The 21887-nt window shown below is 48.3% G+C and overlaps 1 protein-coding gene across 2 annotated transcripts in view; it reads left to right on the top strand.

The window, feature by feature from the left end:
* Positions 1 to 21887, top strand: part of PDE4B (phosphodiesterase 4B) — a 191285-nt gene that overhangs the window by 123965 nt on the left and 45433 nt on the right. The window contains exons 3-6 of one of the 2 annotated variants that reach the window (XM_005151185.3): positions 1838 to 2032; positions 3938 to 3974; positions 4064 to 4134; positions 7968 to 8017. In XM_005151185.3, coding sequence (XP_005151242.2) covers positions 1838 to 2032; positions 3938 to 3974; positions 4064 to 4134; positions 7968 to 8017 — 353 coding nt within the window. Of the gene's footprint in view, positions 1 to 1837; positions 2033 to 3937; positions 3975 to 4063; positions 4135 to 7967; positions 8018 to 17147; positions 17167 to 21887 lie in introns of those variants that run through there. The other variant, XM_031050727.2, reaches the window with a different exon arrangement.

Raw genomic sequence — 21887 nt, 5'->3', positions numbered from 1 at the left:
ATTAATTGAGCCATTACCAGGTTCAAGATGTACTTAAGCAGTTGGGTAAGTAAATGTTACAGTGAGACATGGCAGAGAGAGGAAGCTGTGGCTGCCCCATCCCTGGCAGTGTTCAAGGCCAGGTTGGACACAGGGCTTGGAGCAAGCTGCTCCAGTGGAAGGGGTCCCTGCCCATGGCCTATCCCAGTATGTAGTTTCTGGAGACATCAAAAGTAACTGCCTGAGCAGCCCCTTGCTCCCAAGTACATGCATAACTGCGAATAAATATATGTATCTATGTTGTGAATGTAACTGCTTCAGCAAAGCATGAAATCCCCACATGCAGTGTGGTATTACTGTTGGTAAATTGTTCAGTAATTCATTGGAGGTTGTTCATATGAAGGAGTTTGATGTATCCCAGGAAGCAGCTTGCACCAGCAGCTACCACATCAGGGCATGCAGCCTGTGTTCCTCTATCAGGGCTACTTCCAGGGCAGCTCCTGCATCCCCCAGCTGCATCACTGCACACAGTTTGGTGCCCACACCACAGCTTGGGGCTTCTATGGTCTTATTATATGGGAGCTGAAATGCTTCTGCAAAACCTAAAGCTGAGATGGTTGTTGTTTGGATTTTAATCAGATCTCCTAATCAGGGGGTAGAAGGTCTCAGTGCTTCAAAGTGTCAAATCACTGCCCAGACAGGGGAGGCTATCTTGGTTTTGAGCCTGTTTGGTCTTCTGTTTGCTGCAGCCTCACATCTTAGTAATGAAGGTCAAATTCAGCAATGGTACCTTCATGTTAGCAGTTATCTCCAAGACCTCTTCTACCTGCGATTCCCTTCTGCAGTGTTTGGTGTTTGTTTTTCCCTTCTCATTCATCCCTTGGTCACCCTGTATTGAATCTCTGTGTGCATGTATGGACTCACAGCAGGGAAGGGGACTGAGATACATTTTACAAGTGGACACAGGCTCCCTTATTTCTTTCATGATGATGTGCATTACTTACTTTCAGATGTGGCAGAAGTTTGCCCTCTTTCATCTCTACACTTCATCTGCCTCCCCATGCAGTTAGAAGCACACAGCATGCTCTGCAGAGCAGGGGGAGATCTGTGGACTTAAGAGTGGGGAAGCAGCAATGAGGAGGGATGGAAAAACTCATGACCGGGATGGTAGCTTGGTATCACACCCAACAGGCCAAAAGAACTAGGAGAACACTGGGAATAGGAAGAGGCATGTGCCCTGGTGGGAGGGAGAACTCAGCTCCCACTGCAAGGCAGACGAACCCTAAGACTTGCAAAGGCAAGAATATTCATCCTGAACGCAGCTGTGCTCTACTTGGCTTAGCTGGAACGTGGTCACACGTGGTATTTATATGGGATCCAAATACCCAAGCAAAGGAGGCCAACCTGCTTATTTTCAGGGTTTATGACGGGTGTCACTTGCTGAAGTGTCCAGGGTGACTTCAGCCACAAGTTGCAGCAGCCAAGTTATGACACTGTAAGGAAATGGGTGTATAATGGAAAAGGTGACAGAAGGTTTGGGGCTTTTTTAACACTTTAAACAGTTCTCCACTTGCAGCCTGTGGCAGGGGTTGGAATTGGATGAGCTTTAAGGTCCCTTCCAACCCAAACCAGTCTGGGATGCTGTGTAGGCCAATAGAAGCCTAGGGGGTAAATGTTTATCATTGCAGAGTCCTGCTTGCATGCAATAGGAATACACCAGTGAGAGCTCCAGTAAATACAGGCCCATGTCTCCTGTACCGAGCAATTGATGTAGTGTGGGCAATGCAAACGTGACCATGCACACCGAAACCCTCCCTTGGCAGATGCATGTGACACACATCATGTGTTCTGTTCACAGCTTCGATGTGGAAAATGGCCCATCCCCAGGTCGCAGCCCACTGGACCCGCAGGCCAGCTCCTCATCAGGACTCGTGCTGCACACGACGTTCCCGGGCCACAGCCAGCGCCGGGAGTCGTTCCTGTACCGATCCGACAGCGACTATGACTTATCACCAAAGACCATGTCCAGGAACTCCTCTCTCCCAAGCGAGCAGTAAGCATACATCCAGCTCACATCATATTTTATGGGAACTGAGAGCTTTACGTGGCTTCCTGTAATCCTCAGGGCTCTGGTAAGAGGAGCTTGTGGGTGGTACTCGCCTTTCACAGCCTGAGTGCCCAAGACGGGTGCTTTCATGGTCTGCCAAGGCATGATTTCCCCCTCCCCACCCACCCTGAAAGTATTCCCCTTTTCTCCATAATTTAGCAGCAGTTTTCCAGTCCATATCCTGAAATAATAAGAGAAATCTTGCATTTTACCTTTCTTGGTCCCAGTTCTTCACGTGGGGATTTGTGGGGGGGGTATGAAGTGCTTGCAGTTAACTGTAGGGCAGCGACTGCTGTGAGGTCCTTTTGTCTCCACTGGACCTGGAGGCAGGAGAACCCTGTCACTCCAGTCCTTGGCTTGCTCGCACTCCCTTTTTGCCATCATACTCTCAGTGCGTGCTCTCAGAGCCTGGTTAACATCATCTCTGCTCTTTTCTCCATTAGGCTGGACAAGAGAAATATGGCTGTAGTCCCATTTACAGTATTGCTCTTCTCCATCCTGTTTTCTGTCATGGCCTGTTAACTAGAACTGAGTGGAAAATACAGCAGAGGGGCCAGACAGATGGCTGAGCTTGAGAGGATCAATACAACAGAGCATGGAGCTTAAAGGAGTGTCCTAGATTTGCAGCCCTTTATTCTAAAAGGCCCAGTTTAAAGCTTTAAAGTGACCATTAAGGTATAAAAGGACGGTTCCGGTATGAAAGCCCTGCAAGTTTTGTCATGAAGTAGAAATCCAGATACTAGAATGTCCCTCCCTGTTAGTTAACAGTTAGTAAATATTTACCAAAGACCAAGTAATCACTCCAAATTATGCAAATACCATGTTTTGTGTAAACAGGGGGTTTTAACAGTTGCCCAGAGCTCCCAGCCAGCTGTGCTGGGGTGGGGAGAGCCCCATCCAGATGTGCCCACCACCCTGGTTGCTCCCACCTTCACAGTTGCCTGCAGTTCAACAGATCCATTTAATGCAGGGTAAAGGCTCCTGTACCACTTGGGGAGCTTCCACCTCCCAGTATGAATTCTCCAGTTGAAAGCAGCCTTCCAGTGTCTGAAGGGGGCTACAAGGATGCTGGAGAGGGGCTCTTCATCAGGGACTGTAAGGACAGGACAAGGGGTGGTGGGTTCAGACTGAAACAGGGGAAGTTCAGGTTAGATCTAAGGAAGTTCTTCCCTGTGAGGGTGCTGAGGCACTGGCACAGGGTGCCCAGAGAAGCTGTGGCTGCCCCATCCCTGCCAGTTCAACCAACCTGGTCGAGTTACTTTAGAGATGGGGCAGCCACAGCTTCTCTGGGCACCCTGTGCCAGCGCCTCAGCACCCTCACAGGGAAAAGCTTCTGCCTAAGAGCTCAGCTCAGTCTCCCCTGTTCTGGCAGGTTCAAGCCATTCCCCTTGGCCTGTCCCTACAGGCTCTTGTCCCAAGCCCCTCTCCAGCTTTCCTGCAGCCCCTTTAGGCACTGGAAAATCTTCCATGATGAAAACAGCCGGACAAAACCCAGCGCCTGAATAACATTAAAGTCTGTGACAGAGATCAGCAAATGCCAGGAAATTCAAAGCTGACCTTTCCCTGGACTGTTACAGGGTTTTTTCCACCACGGTGTAAGCGTGTGCCTTAACTTCTGTATTTCCTGGCTTTTATTGCCCAGTATTACCAATCCGAACAGGCTCTCCAGGCGGGTTGTTTTGGATGTACACTGCAAAGACCTTTTCATTAGGAACAAGATTTTTATGTGGTGTTAAATACATGCTGCATGGGTTAAAGTTTAGGTTTTTGGGTGAAAACTCATTCCCTATACTTAAAGTGACTTGTTTTGGGTAAATTCACACAAATTCACGCATTTCCCTTTCTCCTCAGGCATGGGGACGACCTGATTGTCACACCTTTCGCCCAGGTGAGTCGGAGACCTCTTAAACGAATACAACACCACGTGAAAACCTCAGGTGGGGAAGGTAACATCTCTGCTTTTGCCCCCCTCCATAGGTGCTGGCCAGCCTACGAAGCGTGAGGAACAACTTCACGCTTCTTACCAACCTACACGGCACCTCCAACAAGTAAGCAAGTATTTCTTAGGTCCTTTATGGGGTTTATCGCTTAGCAGGGGCCGAGCAGGGCCGGCGAGGGGAGCCGGGGAACCGCGGCCGCGGTTCCCCGGCTCCCCTCGCCGGCCCTGCTCGGCCAGCGCTTCCCGATGTTGGCCGCCAGGCAGCGCCAAAGCGCAGCGGGCCGCCGCGCCTCCGCTCGGGGATCGCCCCAGTGATCCTTGAGGATGGAGCGATGGTTTTCCACTTGGGAAGGCGATGGGATGTGTTCCTGGGCACGGTGGGATGCGCGGCACTGTGGCCCAGGTGTGTGGTAGGTGCATAATTGCGAGCGGAGGTCGAGATGGGATGCTGGCCCTTCATTGGCAGCAAGAGAGGTGGTCATAGCCAGAGAAGTGATATGCCAAGCAGGAGGATGTGGGGATGGGGAGGATTTCACCCAGGGCTTGGTTCTGAGGGGATGCCCAGAGAGCCAGGCTTTGCTTCCTGCAGGCAGGGAGCCCACCTCGCTTCATTTCACACTGTAATTGCACTGAATGTGGCAGGTGATGAATGTAAGAAGAAGGTGTGTTTTTATACCTGCTCAGCAGGAGAAACCAAACAAACTCCTTCTTATGCCTGTGTCCAGAACCATCATTTCCCTGTAGCTATTTATAATTAGCCAGTCACCATCTTTTTCTAGCCTGTTTTCCCCCAAGAGAGCTGTTCTATGTGAAACCAGCATCACTTGTTCCTGATGACGTTGGTTACACACCCATCCATCCATCTGTCCATCCAACCCTGGGGCTGCTCATCCAGAGCATCCCGCTCTTTCTTGAAGTGGAAGATGAGATGCTAAAGTGAACTCCACCGGGACACCATGGTATTGCTTCAGTACTGCACCCGAAAATGGCATCACCTGGGTGCCCACCATGGACTCAAGTTTCCACCTTCCAGCACAGTCTTGTGTGTTACATAAAGCCCAGCACATTATCCAGGCAGTTTTCCTCCTGTTGATTTCTCCTTGCAAATGCTGATGGGAAGGAACCGCCACATTCCAAGATGGAGGTTAACAGAAAAACAGATGGCTGAGGTAGATTCCCTTCTTCCAGCTTTTCTGAAGAACTCCAGCATTTTGGCAGTTCCTAATGAGGAATCTGAAATTGGCCGGGGCCGGAAGGAAGTGAGGGCATAACCTGTAGGACACACAGGCATCTTGCAGTGTCCTTTTGAAAGCATTCCCAGATTTGATTGAGATATAAAGTCGCTTGCCCAGCCAAAGTAAGAGTCGTGAAATGTTTAAACCATTATACACCAAACATCCAAGTCCGTGGCAGAATGTGCTTCCAGGCGCACTGTTTCCAAACAGCTCTGCTGGGTTACAGCTCATGATTTTATCATATGTCTCATGATATGTGGTATTTCACTTCAGCTTCTGCTCTGGGGATCATGAGAATCTCAGCTTTGCTGCAGCCTGTCCTCTCTTTTTCCTCCTGTCCCAAGAAAGAAAGAGGATGCTGTCCCACGTATTTGCAGAAATGATGGAAAATATGAATGTTGAGGGCTGGAGGGGAAAAAAAAACTAATTAGAAGTCATATATTTTGGACTTCAGCATCATGGGTTTTCAGGCAGTTTCCTGATTGGAATAGAGGAGAGTATGATTAATGGGTTTGGAGTGCCTGAGTTTGGCAGATGCAGCACAGAACATGGTCAGAAAGCATCCAGCACCTTCTCCTCTGAATGCCCACTGGCAAGAGAGAAAGAATGGGAAGTGGAGGCACATCCACTTGAGTGTGGTGGTGTCTAAGGTGGGACAGTGCTGTGGCAACCCAGATCAACATAAAAAGGACATGGAGCTGTTGGAGCAAGTCCAGAGGAGGCCACAAGGATGATCAGGGGCTGGAACAGCTCCCGTATGAAGACAGGCTGAGAAAGTTGGGGCTGTTGAGCCTGGAGAAGAGAAGGCTGCGTGGAGACCTCAGAGCAGCTTCCAGTATCTGAAGGGGCCTACAGGGATGCTGGTGAGGGACTATTCATTAGGGACTGTAGTGATAGGACAAGGGGTAATGGGTTGAAACTTAAACAGGGGAAGTTCAGGTTGGATGTAAGCCAGAAGCTCTTCCCTGTGAGGGTGCTGAGGCGCTGGCACAGGGTGCCCAGAGAAGCTGTGGCTGCCCCATCCCTGGCAGTGTTCAAGGCCAGGTTGGACACAGGGGCTTGGAGCAAGCTGCTCCAGTGGAAGGGGTCCCTGCCTGTGGCAGGGGTTGGAGCTGGGTGATCATAAGGTCCTTTCCAACCCAAACCATTCTATGATTCTATGATTCCATCCCTGGTTCTCTGTTACCTGCACCCTGGCTGCCGCGGAAACCAGGATGGGCACTGCCAGGACGTAATTGGAGGATGCCGGGAGCGGTGCCGTTCCCTTTTCCAGGTTTCCAGGCTCTACAGTGGGGAATACCCTGCTGGATTTGTGTTCATCCCTCCCCACAGGCATGCCTGTGCAGCTCGCACGGGGTTTGGAGATACCTGGAGCACGTCTCCCCAGATACTGGGAGCGCTGCAGCCGTGGTGTCCCCATTGGGGAGTTTCTGTTTTTGAGAGATCTCAAGATTTGGCTTTTCAAAGGCTCAGCAGAGGCAGGTCAGGGCACATTTTAGAGCAGTCAGCATCCAACCTGCGCGCCCTGTGCTGAACCCTTCGAAGAATCTGGGTCCTGCAGCTCCCTCCGTTAAAAACAGGCTTTTGAAATCCCAGCTGGCACATGGGTGCTGCTGCTGCTCCAGAGCAGGCTTTGGACACTGACATGGACTGTACCTGGTTAGTGAGGCCTTCCTGGAGCAGGGCTGAAGAACCCCCCTGGAGCTACAACTGCAGCAGAATTGAGCCGCTTGCTTTGATTTGAGCTTCAAAGGGGAGCTGGCAAATAATGGATGTTTCAGCTCAGTGCCTGACTCAAGAAATAGGGGTGAGGAGGTTAGCTGGGAGGGAGTGGGGGGAAACCTGCCTTGGGTTAAAATGTATCAGGGACTTCTTAAGGAAGGAAAAGCCTGAAGTTTCAGTTTTGGTCAGCCTGAAATACCATGTTCAGTGCAAAAAAGGATCTTCATCTTGGTGTCAACTCTGTTCAAGTTCTTGTTTTAATCAAGTCTCTTTTTTCCGCAAGTAAATTGTGGTTTTGACTTAAAAATCATCAGTTTTATTTGGCAAATCTCAGTGAAATCCTCTGACATTTGGAGAGATGCTGCAGCCATTTTCCAGTCAGACCCTCTTGCCTTGACTTGAGCTAATCCTTCAATTAGCATTTGAAATCCAGACTTTCCTGATGAAATCATTGCTCCTCATCAAAAAGATGTCCTTCAGCTGCTTCAGAGCTTTCTTAGTGACTGCAGCGTCCTCTTACCTGCTTCCAGGTGCACTTCAAACTGTTAACTGCAGGGTTTAAAGCCATTTCTCACGTGTGGCATTTCCCTTTGCCTTGCAGCCTGTATGCTGTGTAGACTCTGATGGTATTTCAGGGTCCAGACCTTGCAGGGAGAAACTGTTTGGGAGAAGGCCTTGGTTCTTGGGCTGCCACTGACCCCTTCAGCCACAGAGCCTGGGCCTTGCTTCCTCTCAGGCACATTTTGAGCAGGAATTGTGAGGGCAGCATGGGATGATGGCACGTTTTCCCTGGAATGCTTCTTTCCAAGGGATGTACCTGGCTAGGCATATTCTAACAGGTATATTGATAGTGCTCTTTAACTGCCAAATCTTCTTGAAGTGTTTGGGGTTTCTTTGTGAATATGGGAAAGGATTTTGGACTGTGGGAGGTGGCAGTTTGAAATGGTAAAACATTGCCTATTGATAGAGTGTTTATCTCTTTTAGGAGATCTCCAGCAACAAGTCAGCCTCCTGTGTCCAGAGTTAACCTGCAAGGTACGTGTGTGGCTGCAAGGTCAAATTGCACATCATTTTACTAACAGCTACTTCTCTGCTCCCTCTCCCTGGTGGATTTCTGGGCTCATAGAGCTTCTTCTGGCTTACTTGTGCAAAACCACAATGAAAGAACCATCAAGCCCAAACTGTTGTTATTGTGATGGGTTGGGGTTGGGGTTTATCTGTGTGTATTAGCATAGAAGATGAACATGATTTTGGTCTGATAGTCACGGCCACAGTGACTGCTGTTCTCCCGAGTCCCTGTGCTGCACAGGCCTGGACAAGCCCCAGCCTACGAGCCTTGAACAGGCTCAGACACAGCTGTATTTTTTTTTACCCTGTTTATTTCAGTTTGTTTCCATGTGATCCATGTAAAAAATGTGATCTGAAAAACCTCGCTCAGGTGAAACTTCCCCCGCTTTCAGCAGGCTGCCCTGCAAGGGCATTTTGCCATCTCATTGTTGCCTTGTGCCCGTTTGACACCTCCATGCAGCAATCAAAGGAGAGCAGAAGTCAGGCAGCATGGCTCATGACAGCCTCTCCCTCTCTGCTCCCCCCGTGTCCCTCAGTCCCCTTGTCTTCACCCCCACTTCAGCTCAGAGACCACAGCAAATGCAGATAGGTCTGACTGCAACCCAGGAGCCAGTGGTGAGGGTGGGAAGCAGGGGCAGCTTGCTGCTTACTTAGGACAAGTTTATTTCTACCCCTAGCTTTAGCCATGCAGTGCTGAGGGCTTGTGGGACCCCTCTGCAGAACAGAGCTGGCCCTACTTACACTAATTTAAAGGTTACTCCCACAGGGAAGGAGATAAGATTTGGAGGAGTGCCCATTTGTAGGCTTAATCTCAGCCTTTCCAATAATTACGTGCTTGGAGGGACTCATAAAGCTTAATTTTTACAGTGTGTGAAGCCTGGATAACTATCCAGCATTTCCTTTCATGCTGGGTAGGATTTACTGGCTGGAGACACGTGTAGTCCAGATTAGGTTCCTCAAGCCTTCTTAATGGGATGCGGAAACCTCTGATGCAGAAACAAAACTGGGCGACAGGATCCTCAAGTCCTCTTTCCCTCCCTGCCTGTGAACAGTGCCGAGGCAGAGCTGGCAGGAATGCAGCTCGTCACCTTAGGTAGAGATCTGTTCTAGCAAGACTTCTGATTCCATGGCCTGTGTGGAAAACAAAGCCATGGAAAATTTCATGAGCATTCCTGAGATGTGTTTGTGTGAGTTACAAGAAGGAGAGAATTCTCTTCCAGGAATTTGTAGGTTAATTTTCTCAGTGTTTTCTGGGGAAACAATGGCTTTCAGCATGTTAACACTTTGTGGGGAGCTCTCTGCAGTATTTCCAATGAGAGCTGGAGGATGCTTGTTCCCTTTTAGCAAACCCAAGCTTCTAAAGCTGGGCATGCACTAAAATCTGAGCTTCCTTTTTGACTGAAGGGCCTGACTCATGTAACTGTAGAGCAAGTTTTGTGTTCCCTGCAAAGCTCCAAGAGACAAAGCCACTGAGAAGAATCCAACTTTTAGCATTTTTAGCCTTGTGATCCTGACTCATGGGTTTTAATGTTTCAGTCCTGGTAATTACGGGTGAATGGATCTAAAATGAATTATATTCGTGTCTCACCTGAGATGTGGAAAAAGAGAATGGCCAGATGTGGAAATGAGCCACGCTGGATGAGTTTTCCATACGCAGACTTTTATTTGGTGACTGTGGAAGAAGATTGCAGTTCAGGGTTTGTGGGATTTGTGTTAAGTAAGGAAGCATAGGCTGGATTTGTGTTCCTCAAGTAAACTGAGTTCTTAACCATGAATCTTAAGTGACTTTGGGTGAAGTCTTCAAATGAAACAAAAAAGTGTGAGTGATATCATTACATGAAGTAAATTGTGACAGTTCATAGATGAGACCTCATAGCAGCGTTTCAGTATCTGAAGGGGGCCTATAGGGATGCTGGGGAGGGACTATTCATTAGGGACTGTTGTGACAGGACAAGGGGTAATGGGTTAAAATTTAAACAGGGGAGGTTTAGACTGGATCTGAGGAAGAAATTCTTTCCTGTGAGGGTGGTGAGGCACTGGAATGGGTTGCCCAGGGAGGTTGTGAATGCTCCATCCCTGGCAGTGTTCAAGGCCAGGTTGGACAGAGCCTTGGGTGACCTGGTTTAGTGTGAGGTGTCCCTGCCCATGGCAGGGGGGTTGGAACTGGATGATCTTCAGGTCCTTTCCAACCCAAACCGTTCTGTGATTCTAAGACTAAGAGATATATTTGAGATTCGTGGGGAATTGTGTGATTTTCTACATGAAAGAAGCCAATACTGGCATTGTGAAAGAGCCTGGGGTTCTTGGTCAAATTCCATTTCAGGTTATTTGTGCTGATGGATGGTACCAGCTCCCACAGGATGTGGTCTCTCAATCCCTTCCTGGCCAGACCAAGCTGTTGCATTGGCTGCAGGATCACACCCCTGCACTGAGGGCCTCGGGGGTGCCAGTGGCTGTTGCCCATCAGAGGCAGGCTCTGGAAAGCAGCCTGGAACAGGCAGTTTAGAGCATTTGGGGTCCTAGCTGGGAGAGGGGACAGGCTCTCCATGGGGGAGGTCAGCACCCAGACACCTTCTTGCTCCCTTCTGTGATGGGTTGTGTGCCCTCAGCTCACATGCTCCCCATGCTCACGTGAGACCAGAGGTGTGGTGAGGGGCACCAGCATGGCTCTATCCTGCAGTTACTTACTGTATGTAAACCAGAACCATCCTGGATCTCTGGCCTTATTTACTTGTTGCATTTGGTGTCCCCACTCTGCTGCATTCGCCAGTTCCCAAAGCCTCTGTTTCCTGTAGGAGGCTGGAGTCACTCTGTAGAGCACTTCCCTCCATCCATTTGGTTGCCTTCCTTTCCCTGTTTACAGTCGTTGTGTATTGGAGCTCACCTCAGTACAGCAGCAAACAATGACAGCCATTGACTTTCTAAGGAAGTTTCCATTTCAGTGCAGCAGAACAAAGATTTTTAGGGGATTATTTATTTTTCTACAGCCTTTTTTTTCCCTGAATGGCTTCTGATTTGGAAATGATGAGAGGAAGGAAAGATTTTTCCTATCGGAACACTTCCAACTCTGTGCCAATGGCTCCTGTGTCTGAAAGGACACGGCATGTTTTTCCTGAAAGTTTTGGAGAAGGAAACAGCAATGTTTTGCTTGGGACTGTGCTGAGTTCCATCCCTCCAGATAAAAGAGCATGTTTGGAAATGAATCGTGTTGATATCCTCTACGTGGGTCAGCCGGCAAAGCTTGGAATTGTATTTTAGCTCTCCCTTGTCACACATTGATTCACAGATTTACCACCGTCAGTTGACATCAGTATGAGCACCTCGTATATGTCTCCTTCTATTTGTCATTAGTGGAGTGATTTATATCCTGTTACGAAAAGTGCAGAACTCGGGGTTTGAAGCAAACAAGCATACATTAATCAAATTACCCTGGAGGGAGGCAAATCACATCCAGCCTTTGTGCTGGAGGTAACACATGCCAGCTGTTTGCTCCAGCTAGGATGTTTCAGGGTTTGTCAGTCGGAGGAGCAGATCTGTGGCCATTGTACTCCCAGAAAAGTGCATAGCTGAGGACCCAGGCCCAGGGTGGAGGGAATGAGCTGTGCTGGAATGATGATGTTCTGCTTTGCTTTCATTTTCTTCAATGTATGGAAAAGTCTGGCCAGGTTTCTTGTGGCCCAAACTGCTCTCAGAGCCCACACTGATGTCACTGTGAATTTCAGAGTTTTCTTAACCTTACCAGCAGAGCCATAAAAGGAAGGGGAGTGTGTATTGAACATCCTGTGTTTTGCCCTTGGTATCGGCTTCGGTAAATGTGGCAGATTTTTCCTGTTGTTTTGTTGTAACTGCAGATCACAGGAATGCACAGAATTGCTTTTGTGAACTAGCCGAGAAACCATGACATGGAACTACAAAGCCATAAACCCTGACTGAGCTCCTGTCCTCTGCCCCCTGGGAAGGATGATGGGGATACTTCAGACCATGAGGTTTTGGAGCACAGAGAAGGGAATGGAGCTGGTGCAGGGCCTGGAGCACAGGAGAGATGGGGAAGGGCTGAGGGACCTGGGGGGTTCAGTGTGGAGAAGAGAAGGCTCAGGGGGGACCTGATGGCTCCCTCCAAGTGCCTGACAGGAGGATGGAGCCAGGAGGGGCTGGGCTCTGCTCCCAAGGAACAAGGGATGGGACAAGAGGAAACGGCCTCAAGCTGCACCAGGGCAGGTTTAGATGGAGCTGAGGAACAATTCCTTGCTCAGAGGGTGCTCAGGCATTGGAACAGGCTGCCCAGGGCAGGGCTGCAGGCACCGGCCCTGCAAGTGTTCACACAGCGTGGAGACGAGGCCTCAGTGCCATGGGTTAGGGGTGGCCTTGGCAGTGCTGGGAATGGTTGGGCTGGATGAGCTTGAAGGGATTTTCCAACCTGGTTGATTCTAGGATCATAAATTAATGCTACCCAGTTGCTTCCTCTGGAGTTACAGAAATGATGACATGAGCACCCTTGCACATGGTGTCACACAGATGTCAGTGACATTGCTTTCTTTGTTTCTAAGTGTGGCCTCTGACAGTTGCTTTCATTGACCTTTACTCAACCTGGGGCTCAGTGCATCCATCAGTACCTTCTCTCAGTTCAGCTCTCTGCTCCCTTGGCATCAGTGGAAGGTCTTTAGTTCCTACCCACTTGATTCAGCTAATAAAATCTTGGACTCATCTGGCAGTTCCTGTTTAGCTTTGTTCCTTCCTCCGTATTTATTTACTCCACTGGCCCTAATTCTCTCTGAATTAAATCTTTTGTCTCTGGCTGCCACATTCAGCCTGAGCCTCTCTTTCTTCCACCCATCTTGGTACAATCTTTTCTCCGTCCTTTTTGTATCTTTTGTGTTTTGCTCATATTTTACCAACATTCTTTCTCTCAGCTCAGAACAGGATCAGTGCTGTTTGCTTAGATTCCCAGGATCAGTGTCTCCCTCAGTGCTCCACACTGCTTGTGTACCTTGTCTTGGTGTGTGTCCTGACTAGTGCAGGCTCCTTCTGCCATACCCATACTTTTGCAGTGCCTGTGTAAAAGGGGCCCTGGGTCAATGATCCCACTCCCGTGCCATCACAGAGGCTGTGGAGAAAGCACTGTACAGGTGTGACACAGAGAGTGAGAAGCCTCTCTGGGTGAATACTGGGTGCACCCCAGAGCGTGAGCAGCAGCTCAGGGAGGGGATCCTGCCCCTCTGCTGTGCTCTGGGGAGACCCCCCCTGCAGCCCTGATCCGGCTCTGGGGCAGCAGCACAAGAGGGATGTGGAGCTGTTGGAGTGAGGCCAGAGGAGGCCATGGAGCTGCTGCGAGGGCTGGAGCAGCTCTGCTCTGGAGCCAGGCTGAGAGAGCTGGGCTGGGGCAGCCTGGACAAGAGAAGGCTCCTGAAGGGGAGAGCTGAGAGCAGCTCCAGTGCCTAAAGGGGCTGCAGGAAAGCTGGAGAGGGGCTTGGGACAAGGGCCTGTAGGGCCAGGCCAAGGGGAATGGCTTGAAGCTGCCAGAACAGGGGAGACTGAGCTGAGCTCTTAGGCAGAAGCTCTTCTCTGGGAGGGTGCTGAGGTGCTGGCACAGGGTGCCCAGAGAAGCTGTGGCTGCCCCATCCCTGGCAGTGAGTGAGCTTTAAGGTCCCTTCCAACCAGCCCAGTCTGTGACTCTGGGAGCAGGGGCAGAAATGCCACCTTCCTGCCAGACCAATACCCAGAGGGACAGCATTTTCCCTCTGCAGTTCATTTGATAGGCAACAGCTCCTAACTGTGAGCGATGGGGACAGGAGCACAGCACTGTGTCAGGGAGCAGTGTCAAACTCTTCCTGGAGATGTGAGGGATCTGCAGAAACGTTTCTCAACCACATGCTCCTTGGATACTTTCAACACTGAACAATTCTGGCCTGTCCTCAGAATTAACTGTGTCCCCAGCCATGTAACAGAGCTGCTGTGCTCTGCAACCCAAGGCTTTGGGGGTGTAGTGCTTTGGGATATGTCACACACTGGCTTTTCAGGGCTCATGGGGTTAAAGCTTGATTAAAATTCCTCCCTGGGGATGGGAGTGAAAGATTGGTGGTTTTCTTGCTTGTGCCTTAGCCTCTGCTTTCCTGTACATCTGCACGTTTGTCTGCACTTCTCGCATGCCTTTACACGAACTCCAAACTTGGGCTCTTTCATTTCTTATGTGGGTGTAAGATGCACACAGACTCGTGCACGAACATTTGTATAGAGCATAAACAAACCACTGGGTAATGCTGGTGCCCATGTTGAGTCCCAACACTTTATTCAGGAGCCTTGTGCATCAATCCTGCATCCGGTGCTGAGGCGCTGGCACAGGGTGCCCAGAGAAGCTGTGGCTGCCCCATCCCTGCCAGTGTTCAAGGCCAGGTTGGACACAGGGGCTTGGAGCAAGATGCTCCAGTGGAAGGGGTCCCTGCCTGTGGCAGGGGTTGGAGCTGGATGGGCTTTAAGGTCCCTTCCAACCCAAACCAGGCTGGGGTTCTGAAAGTCAGCTCTTGATTATAAATACCTGTATATCCCAAGCAATTAGGATGGAGCTGATGCTCTTGCACCATACTTCCTCTGCTTCGTGTGCAGAGAATGGCTCTGGGCATAGATGAAATAGAGGATTCATTTTGAAATACTCTTGGTCTGTTGTGCGTTTGCCTGAAGATGTGCCCCTTTGCTTTTGAGAAGTGTTATACAAATGAATACGTTGGGTTTCAGGCTTTTCACTGGAGTGTTGTTACCAAATAGCTGAGCTTGGAAGTAACTGCTCATGCACAATGTATTCAGTGGTGTGGACACTTACCTGTAAATATTGTTACCTACAAATCCTAATTTTAGAGGACGCAGTGCTGAACTGATGCAGATTGCTTAGAAGCTAAGCAGAACAAAAGGAAATCAGGTAGATGAGCAGCTTCATGACATGACAGCAAAACGAAGGCTGTTGGATGCTGAAGCAACCCTTCCTGCTGCAAAAATCCGAGCTGTGCTTCAAGGTGAGCTTTGGGAGTGCTCTGCTGGGTTAGCAGCCCTAACCCGAGCTCCAGGCAGCACTGGGCCATCCCGAGGCAGCTCCTGCTCTTTGGGGGTAGTTCATTCCAGCAGCGAGTCCGTTTCGCGTGTTGCGCCTGCTGCGCACACACCCCCCCTGCGAGTTGGACTCATGCATCTTAGTAAGTATTTCAGTTATGCTATTGACGTCAATGCAGTCATTAAATAGATTGCCGGCCCTCCCATCAGCAAACCTGTGCCAAAGACCTAGAGGCAGACACATTTTAAAAGAAGAACATCAGGTTTGCTTTTAGCATTTGGAGAGAAGAAGGGAAAAGTTTCCTCTGAAGTCTCCCTGTGCTTTGCAATAAGGCTTTGGGTTAGGGTGGGTTTTTTATTTTGCTTCATTTTCTGAGCCCCATTTTGTGTGAAGATAATTGCTGCTTTTTATTTAACACGCTCCTGTTGTGTTGCTGTGTGCATAAACAACTCCAAATGAGACTAAAAGAGTAGGGGTTTTGCAACCAGCTGAAAAGTGACACTGGTTTTAGGTCTCCCAGCTAGATTTATCTGTGTCTCAAGTGACAGAAGGTATTCAGGCAAACCTGTTTAGCCTTTGACTCCAGAAATTCTGCAAGGATTGATTTCATGACATCTATATAAGAAAATAGCCTTCATTTCTCCTCGGCAGGCTCTGAAGACATACAAGCTAATCATGACTCCATAGCAACGCATAAAAACTGTTTTCCCCTCCGCCCCACCTGTGGATGTCACATGAAGATGCTACACGTGCTGTTGCCATCAGGAGCCTGTCACTCCTCCCTGGGGCCCAGCTGCCCTCTGCAGCCGCCGTGCCAGCGGGACTCCCTGTGTGCACTCACACTGTCCTGCTGTATTCCTGAGCCGGGCTGGCCAAGGCATCCATTCATGCCCATGGCCAGGCAGATCCCTGCCTCCCGGAGCTGCCATCCTGTCCATTGCTGAAGGCAGCTCTGGGCTGTGCAGGTCTCCTTGCCCAGTGTCAGGAATGGCTCTGGCTGTCAGACAAAGGCTCCAAAGGGGCTGCAGGCTGAGAACCTAAGGATATATATAGATGGCAACCTCACCCAGGTGGAAGGAGTATCTTTCCTTTGACAAGATAAGCAGGTATGTTGTAATCAACAGCAGCAGCGGGTTCCTGAAGAACAGCTGAGGAACCAAACCACTCTTGTTTGGGGTTTTTTTTGGTTGAGGTGGTCGTTTCACTGGTGACACCACATTGGCTACGCAGGAGAATACCAGGCACAGGTTCTGGAAAGGGCTTCTCTGGGATGGATGGATTCTTTCTGAATGACCCAGGCAACTGCATACCCAAGGTGGCAATGGAGACATCTTCATAGTGGCATGTTCTCGTTGCATGCCCATTAGCTGAACTCTTTTAGTGCAGGTCAAGCCCTGAAAGCCTGTATTGCTTTATTCAGTTCCCATTTGTACTGGATTGCTTAAGGCCTCTGCGAAGACAATAAGACTTTGCCATTGCTAATATCAGAGTTGATAAAATCTGTGTTTCTTTTGTTTTCTGTATAGAATGATAATAGTTGCTGTGGGTGAGATTTTGACAGCGCAGCCTTCAGTGGACTGAATCACTTCCATATGAGTTTGAGAAATGTGTACGAGAGCTGAGGAAAAACCCAACCCAAACCAAACAAAAAACACCCAAACCAAACTTCTGGCAGCCCAAGTTATTCCTTTTTTTTTTTAGGTCATGGGGCACAGTTTGTGCATGCCTTCGTGGTGAATAGGGTTCTTCATTGTCCCACTGATTTGAGCCCCTTCAACTTCCATGTCATCAGCCTTTTGCAGCCAGTGGGAGCTGAACCGGGCTCCTGAAAGCACCCATCAGCTCATCCCTGCAGCAGCTATATATAAGTTTCTCCTTCCTCCCCCGAGGTCAAGCTCGGTGCTGCAGCATTGTGTCCCGGACACAGCTGGCCATGGCACTGTGAGGGGCTGCATCCCAGGCTCTGTGCGGAGACTTCCCAAGGGGAATGCACCGCACAGATCCCAGAGCCTCCAGCCTGGCCTTGGGCAGTCCCAATGCTCCCAGCTTTGTCCTCCGGCGGGATCTGATTCCAAGTGTAAGTTGCTTTCTTGTTGTGTTTTAAAACCTGTTTCTGGCTGTTGTGTTTCGACTGTCAGTGGCTGAATCGTTCGGTGCGTGGCTGGGCAGGAACTCCACTGACTCTTTTGTATTTCTTAGTGGTGGTGGGAGCAGTGTTTGATTCTGGTTTATGGGGGCATGTACAGAGGGTAAAGCACTGGCCTTGATGGACAGAATCTGATGTACACATGAAATTTGATCATTGTCCTCTCTAGGACAGTGATCCTCTAGGATCATACTCTCTAGGGTAGATGTTTTGCCCACCAAAGTTAACTCTTCAATTATAGGATAACAGTTATAAAGATTAATAAAACTTTAAGAGCTTTTAAAATCAATATCTAGAATTAAAAGCAGAAGTAGAGGATTGCTAATGCATTTTTTCCTCTGTTCCATGAGGGAATTGCATCCATTTTGAGATACGGTTTAGACTCACCAATTCCCAGCGGTGATCCTCAACAACGAGCATATTGACCTTCTCCAATGTTCCAGTTCCCCAGTAATGTTCTGGTTTTGTTCCTGGTATCTGTTCATCTCCTGATTGACTCAAAAGATTTCTGTAGGGAAGCATGGAATGCTTATTACTGTGAGCATAATGGCATTGTGCAACCGGTAACAAATGTTGCGCTACTGCTTAATGAAACACTTTATTGTAATAGTGTTTTCTCTGTGAGAAGTGTCTAAATGACAGCCTCAAGTAGTGTATAATTGCAATACTTTTTTGACAGGGAGGAAACAACTGTTAATTATTTATGGTTATTAATAAAACATGCCAGGTTCTGAAGTTAACTCAGCTCACTGGCAAAACGTGGATGCTTGCAAAGATTGACGTGTTTTAAGCAGTAGACTTTAAACACCATCTAAGTAAGCCTGTCCCTGTGGAAGATGCTTTCATATTTTAGGGTGTCGTTGATTGACATAATTTTAGCAATTCAGAATGTAAAAAACCAAGAAAAAACCCACAACCGAGAGAAAAGCCTCCAAAATCCAGCATGGTCTTGATTTGGCAGTGACTGGCTTTTGATTTTGTATTCAGTCCTTTGCCTGCTGAAAGCCAGAGGCAAACAGCCTGTTACCAACCAGAACAGGAGCAGGGGCTGACCCAAGGTTAGACACTGGCTTGTGTTGTTCACTAGGAGCCATTGTTCAGTACTAAATACTTACGTAGGAGCCATTACTCAGTACTAACTACTTCTGTAGTTAGATGGAATTTTAGAAGAGCTATGCTTTCTAATGTAGATATTCTGGTATAAATCTCCTGCTGTCATAAATACACCTTTCCAAGAGGAAATTAAACATCTGTGCCTATGAAAACCTTCTACCACACCTCCACACTCTGCTAAAGATCTCTTTAACAGACATTTTTGTGCTGTACCTAAAAGGTTTCAGGATCCCAGCACTGGGAGCAGGGCTTTGGGTCCAGCTTGCCAGGGCCCTTCCAGCATGTTCCAGACACCTCCATGTTTTCCCTTAAAATGAGTTGAATCCAGTTAGGCCTTTCACACCTCACTTGGGCTTAGGAGCTTAGCACTTAATACCAAACTGAGTCTAAAATGTCACATTTTACAAGCAGTGTATTTTTCTTTAAATGCCATATATTAAGTTGACAAAAGCAGGACACGGAGCAATTGTGTTCTCTGGAAACCCAGAGTGCTGTTCCAACAAGTGGAAAAGGCAGCCTGTCTTCCTGCTCCTTCCCTCCCTGCCTGCCTTTTTCCCTCCCTTCCTTCCTCCTTCTCTCTCTGGCTTTATCCAAAGAGACCTGAAATGGTGATCCTGCTGTTACCAACTTGAGCACAGGATATTTGGATCTGCTGCTTTAGAGGACATGGTATAACCGTCTGCTCCAATGAGATGAGCCTAGTGTGGGGCCAATCCATGGGCAAAATTCCATGTTTACTCACTCACAGGTTAGCAAACACAAGTGAGGGTTTGTCACTAGCAGATCTTGCTAGAATTTGCCAGTTGTGAAATGTTTCCCTCCCTTTCTTCCCTGAGATCCTTCTTGAAGAAGAGAAATCCAGATACAAGTTTCCAGGGTGAGTGTTTTCTGGTTTAGCAGTAGTACTTTATGGGATGTGGTCCGCATCCAGATCCTACTCAAATATGAATGCTGGGCCTTCATCTCAATTCAAGCTCTTTGGGCAGGGTATTTCCCAAAATTCCTGTTACTGAAATGTCACTGGTTGCAGCTTCCTGAGTTTCAGCTCCATGGTGTGAAACTGCAGTGTTTCCATCCACCTCCAGTGGGAACGGGCTCCGTAGGTAAAAGCCAAAACTCTGTTACTCGCACGTTATAGATCAGCAACGCGAAAATGAAACCCAAGGAGGGATGATGCTCGCAGCACATTTTTCAGCAGCAGCTGCTCATTCTGAGCCTGCCTTTGTACCACGGCCAAATGTGGTCAGTTTAACATGCTGCTAGAACGGCTCTGACTGCAAACTGCCCGGAGTGGAAGTCATGTGCAGCTTCGAGTCCGATGCTTCACAGAAATTGCATGAATTTCACCCAACTTATTCCACAGAATTAATGATTTTGGAGAAGCAGTGATGGGGCCAAGACTCACACAATCTGCCTTTAGTATGCTGCTAAATGGCAGAAATTCTGAGCATAAAACTTGAAGCATTAAACAGTAACCACTGGAATCATCTGCGGCAGCCAGCCCGTGTTTGACCTTCAGTGGGGAACGTTTCCATTTCCACGGCCATTTAATCTGATATTTTAACTGGGATTCTTAATAAAGGTGCCTGTAATGTAGCTGGCATTTTGATTTCCTTGAACTCGGTTTGAGGTGCTTAAAGAAGTATATTTTGAGGGCCTTAATTAAATGTATTTTGGGAGTGAAAGGATGTTCTTACCTGTGCTGGCTACAGGTGCTTACACTTCCAAGTCTGCCTGGCATTTCCATTGCTGGGGTCAAGTTTATTCTCCCTCTGTCCCTTGAAGGCATCTCTGACTGCTCAGCTCTGGTGTTAACAGCCTGATCTGGCATAGGACTGAGAGCCTAGGTTTGAGGAGAGTAGTTGTACAGGACTCAGGCCTCCAGATTTAATCACCTTCTGCCTAAAATGATCCAGATGTAAGGAAAAAATGCATAAATTATTGTCTCATGTTCTGTTTTATCTATTTCTGATTATGGATAAGCAAGTATTAACCTGTTGCTGTGTCCCTGGCACGGTCTGGGGAAATATGGTCCAGTTCTGACCCATGTCCCAAACACATGGAATCATAGAATAGTTAAAGCTGGTGCCCAGGGCGTGATGGCCTCAGCCTGAAGGTGACACAGAGGCACAGTGGAGACCAGCACGTGAAAGGATTAATATGGAATATTAAAAGCTGTCAAAACAAATGATACTGGTTTGTAGGATACTGACATCTCCCTCTTCCTCCCCACCCTCTTACCCATGGGACTTACTCTGTGATTTTAAACAGCTTATTCTAACAGGCCTTACGTGCAGTAGTAAACAGGGAGCACACTGAGTCACTGCTCCACCAGCTGAGGTGGTTCACAAGGGTGGATTAATACAGGTGATTGGCACAGAGAATATCTGGGCTCTGTTCTCAGCTGCTGCAGGTCTAAAGGTCTTTAGGTTTGGGACTTGAGGCTCACTCCAGATGTTCCCGTGTTTGGTTGAGCAAAAGGTGACTCTGTACATCCCAGGGTGCCACCACAGAGCAATGTAAAGGGCATTAGCTCAACCTCCAGAACATTCCATGTTTTCACAAGCAGGAGGAGCACAGATGAAGAAACATCTTTTTTCATTGCGTGTTCTTTCAGCTGGTTCATGCTATTTCTGCTGGTCCCACTCTGTACCCGACCCACAAGCTGCAGTGAGCAATGCTCTGCCTACCCACGGTGCAGCTCTGTGCAGTTGCAGATCAGGCGATAGGGCTTACTCAGAGTATCACCTGAAAAGTAAATCTGGCGAAACAGGCCGTTTTCTGCAACGTGCTGAGTACCTGATGGCTCTGGGGTTCAGCTGCAGGGTGACAGCTTCTTCCTTTCTTTTCTGGGGCAAAATAAGGACAGAAAGTTCAACTAAGGTAAATCAGCGAGGCAGACATTACCCTTTGGGTGCGTAAAGTACCTGTCGTAGGAATCCAGATTAAAATTCCAAACTAAAGCAGTTTTTCAAGTTTCCATCCTAAAGGATAATGCTTTCAAAAAATTACATTTAGACATGAAAAAAAGAACCCCACATTATATTTATTTATGCTTTTAATTATACTCACTAATTAATATCATTTAAATGGCTGGCATGGTGGCTGGCAACCAGGACTCTATGCCCAGTCATTGCAAGCCTGAGATCAGGGCACAAAGGTTGGTTTGTGTCTTAAAGAATTCCAGTGAATTACGGTTGGGATGCTTCCAGGAGCCACATTCTTAACTTTTATATTGAAGACCTTCAGGAAATTAAATGGAGAGGAGGTGAAGGACAATTTTGTGTTGATCCCAAATCCTTCCAGGAGTGAAGGAAACTGATTCAGGCACGTCTAACATGTTACCAAGAGCCTGTTCCCTGCTGGTTGCCCTATTCTGACCCTCATTTAGAATTTCTGAGTAATTTTCCTCACAAAAAGTTATGGATTATTCATAAACTTTGTCTTTGTATCTGATGCCTGTGGCCAAGTGGAGCCTTTCAGGTAAATCAGCACTGTGCTTTTTGCTGCCAGGATTCATTGCAGAGGTTCCTTTTCCA

Source organism: Melopsittacus undulatus, chromosome 6, assembly GCF_012275295.1.
Source record: "Melopsittacus undulatus isolate bMelUnd1 chromosome 6, bMelUnd1.mat.Z, whole genome shotgun sequence".
Lineage (NCBI taxonomy): Eukaryota > Metazoa > Chordata > Aves > Psittaciformes > Psittaculidae > Melopsittacus > Melopsittacus undulatus.
This window is presented reverse-complemented; position numbering and strand designations above follow the sequence as displayed.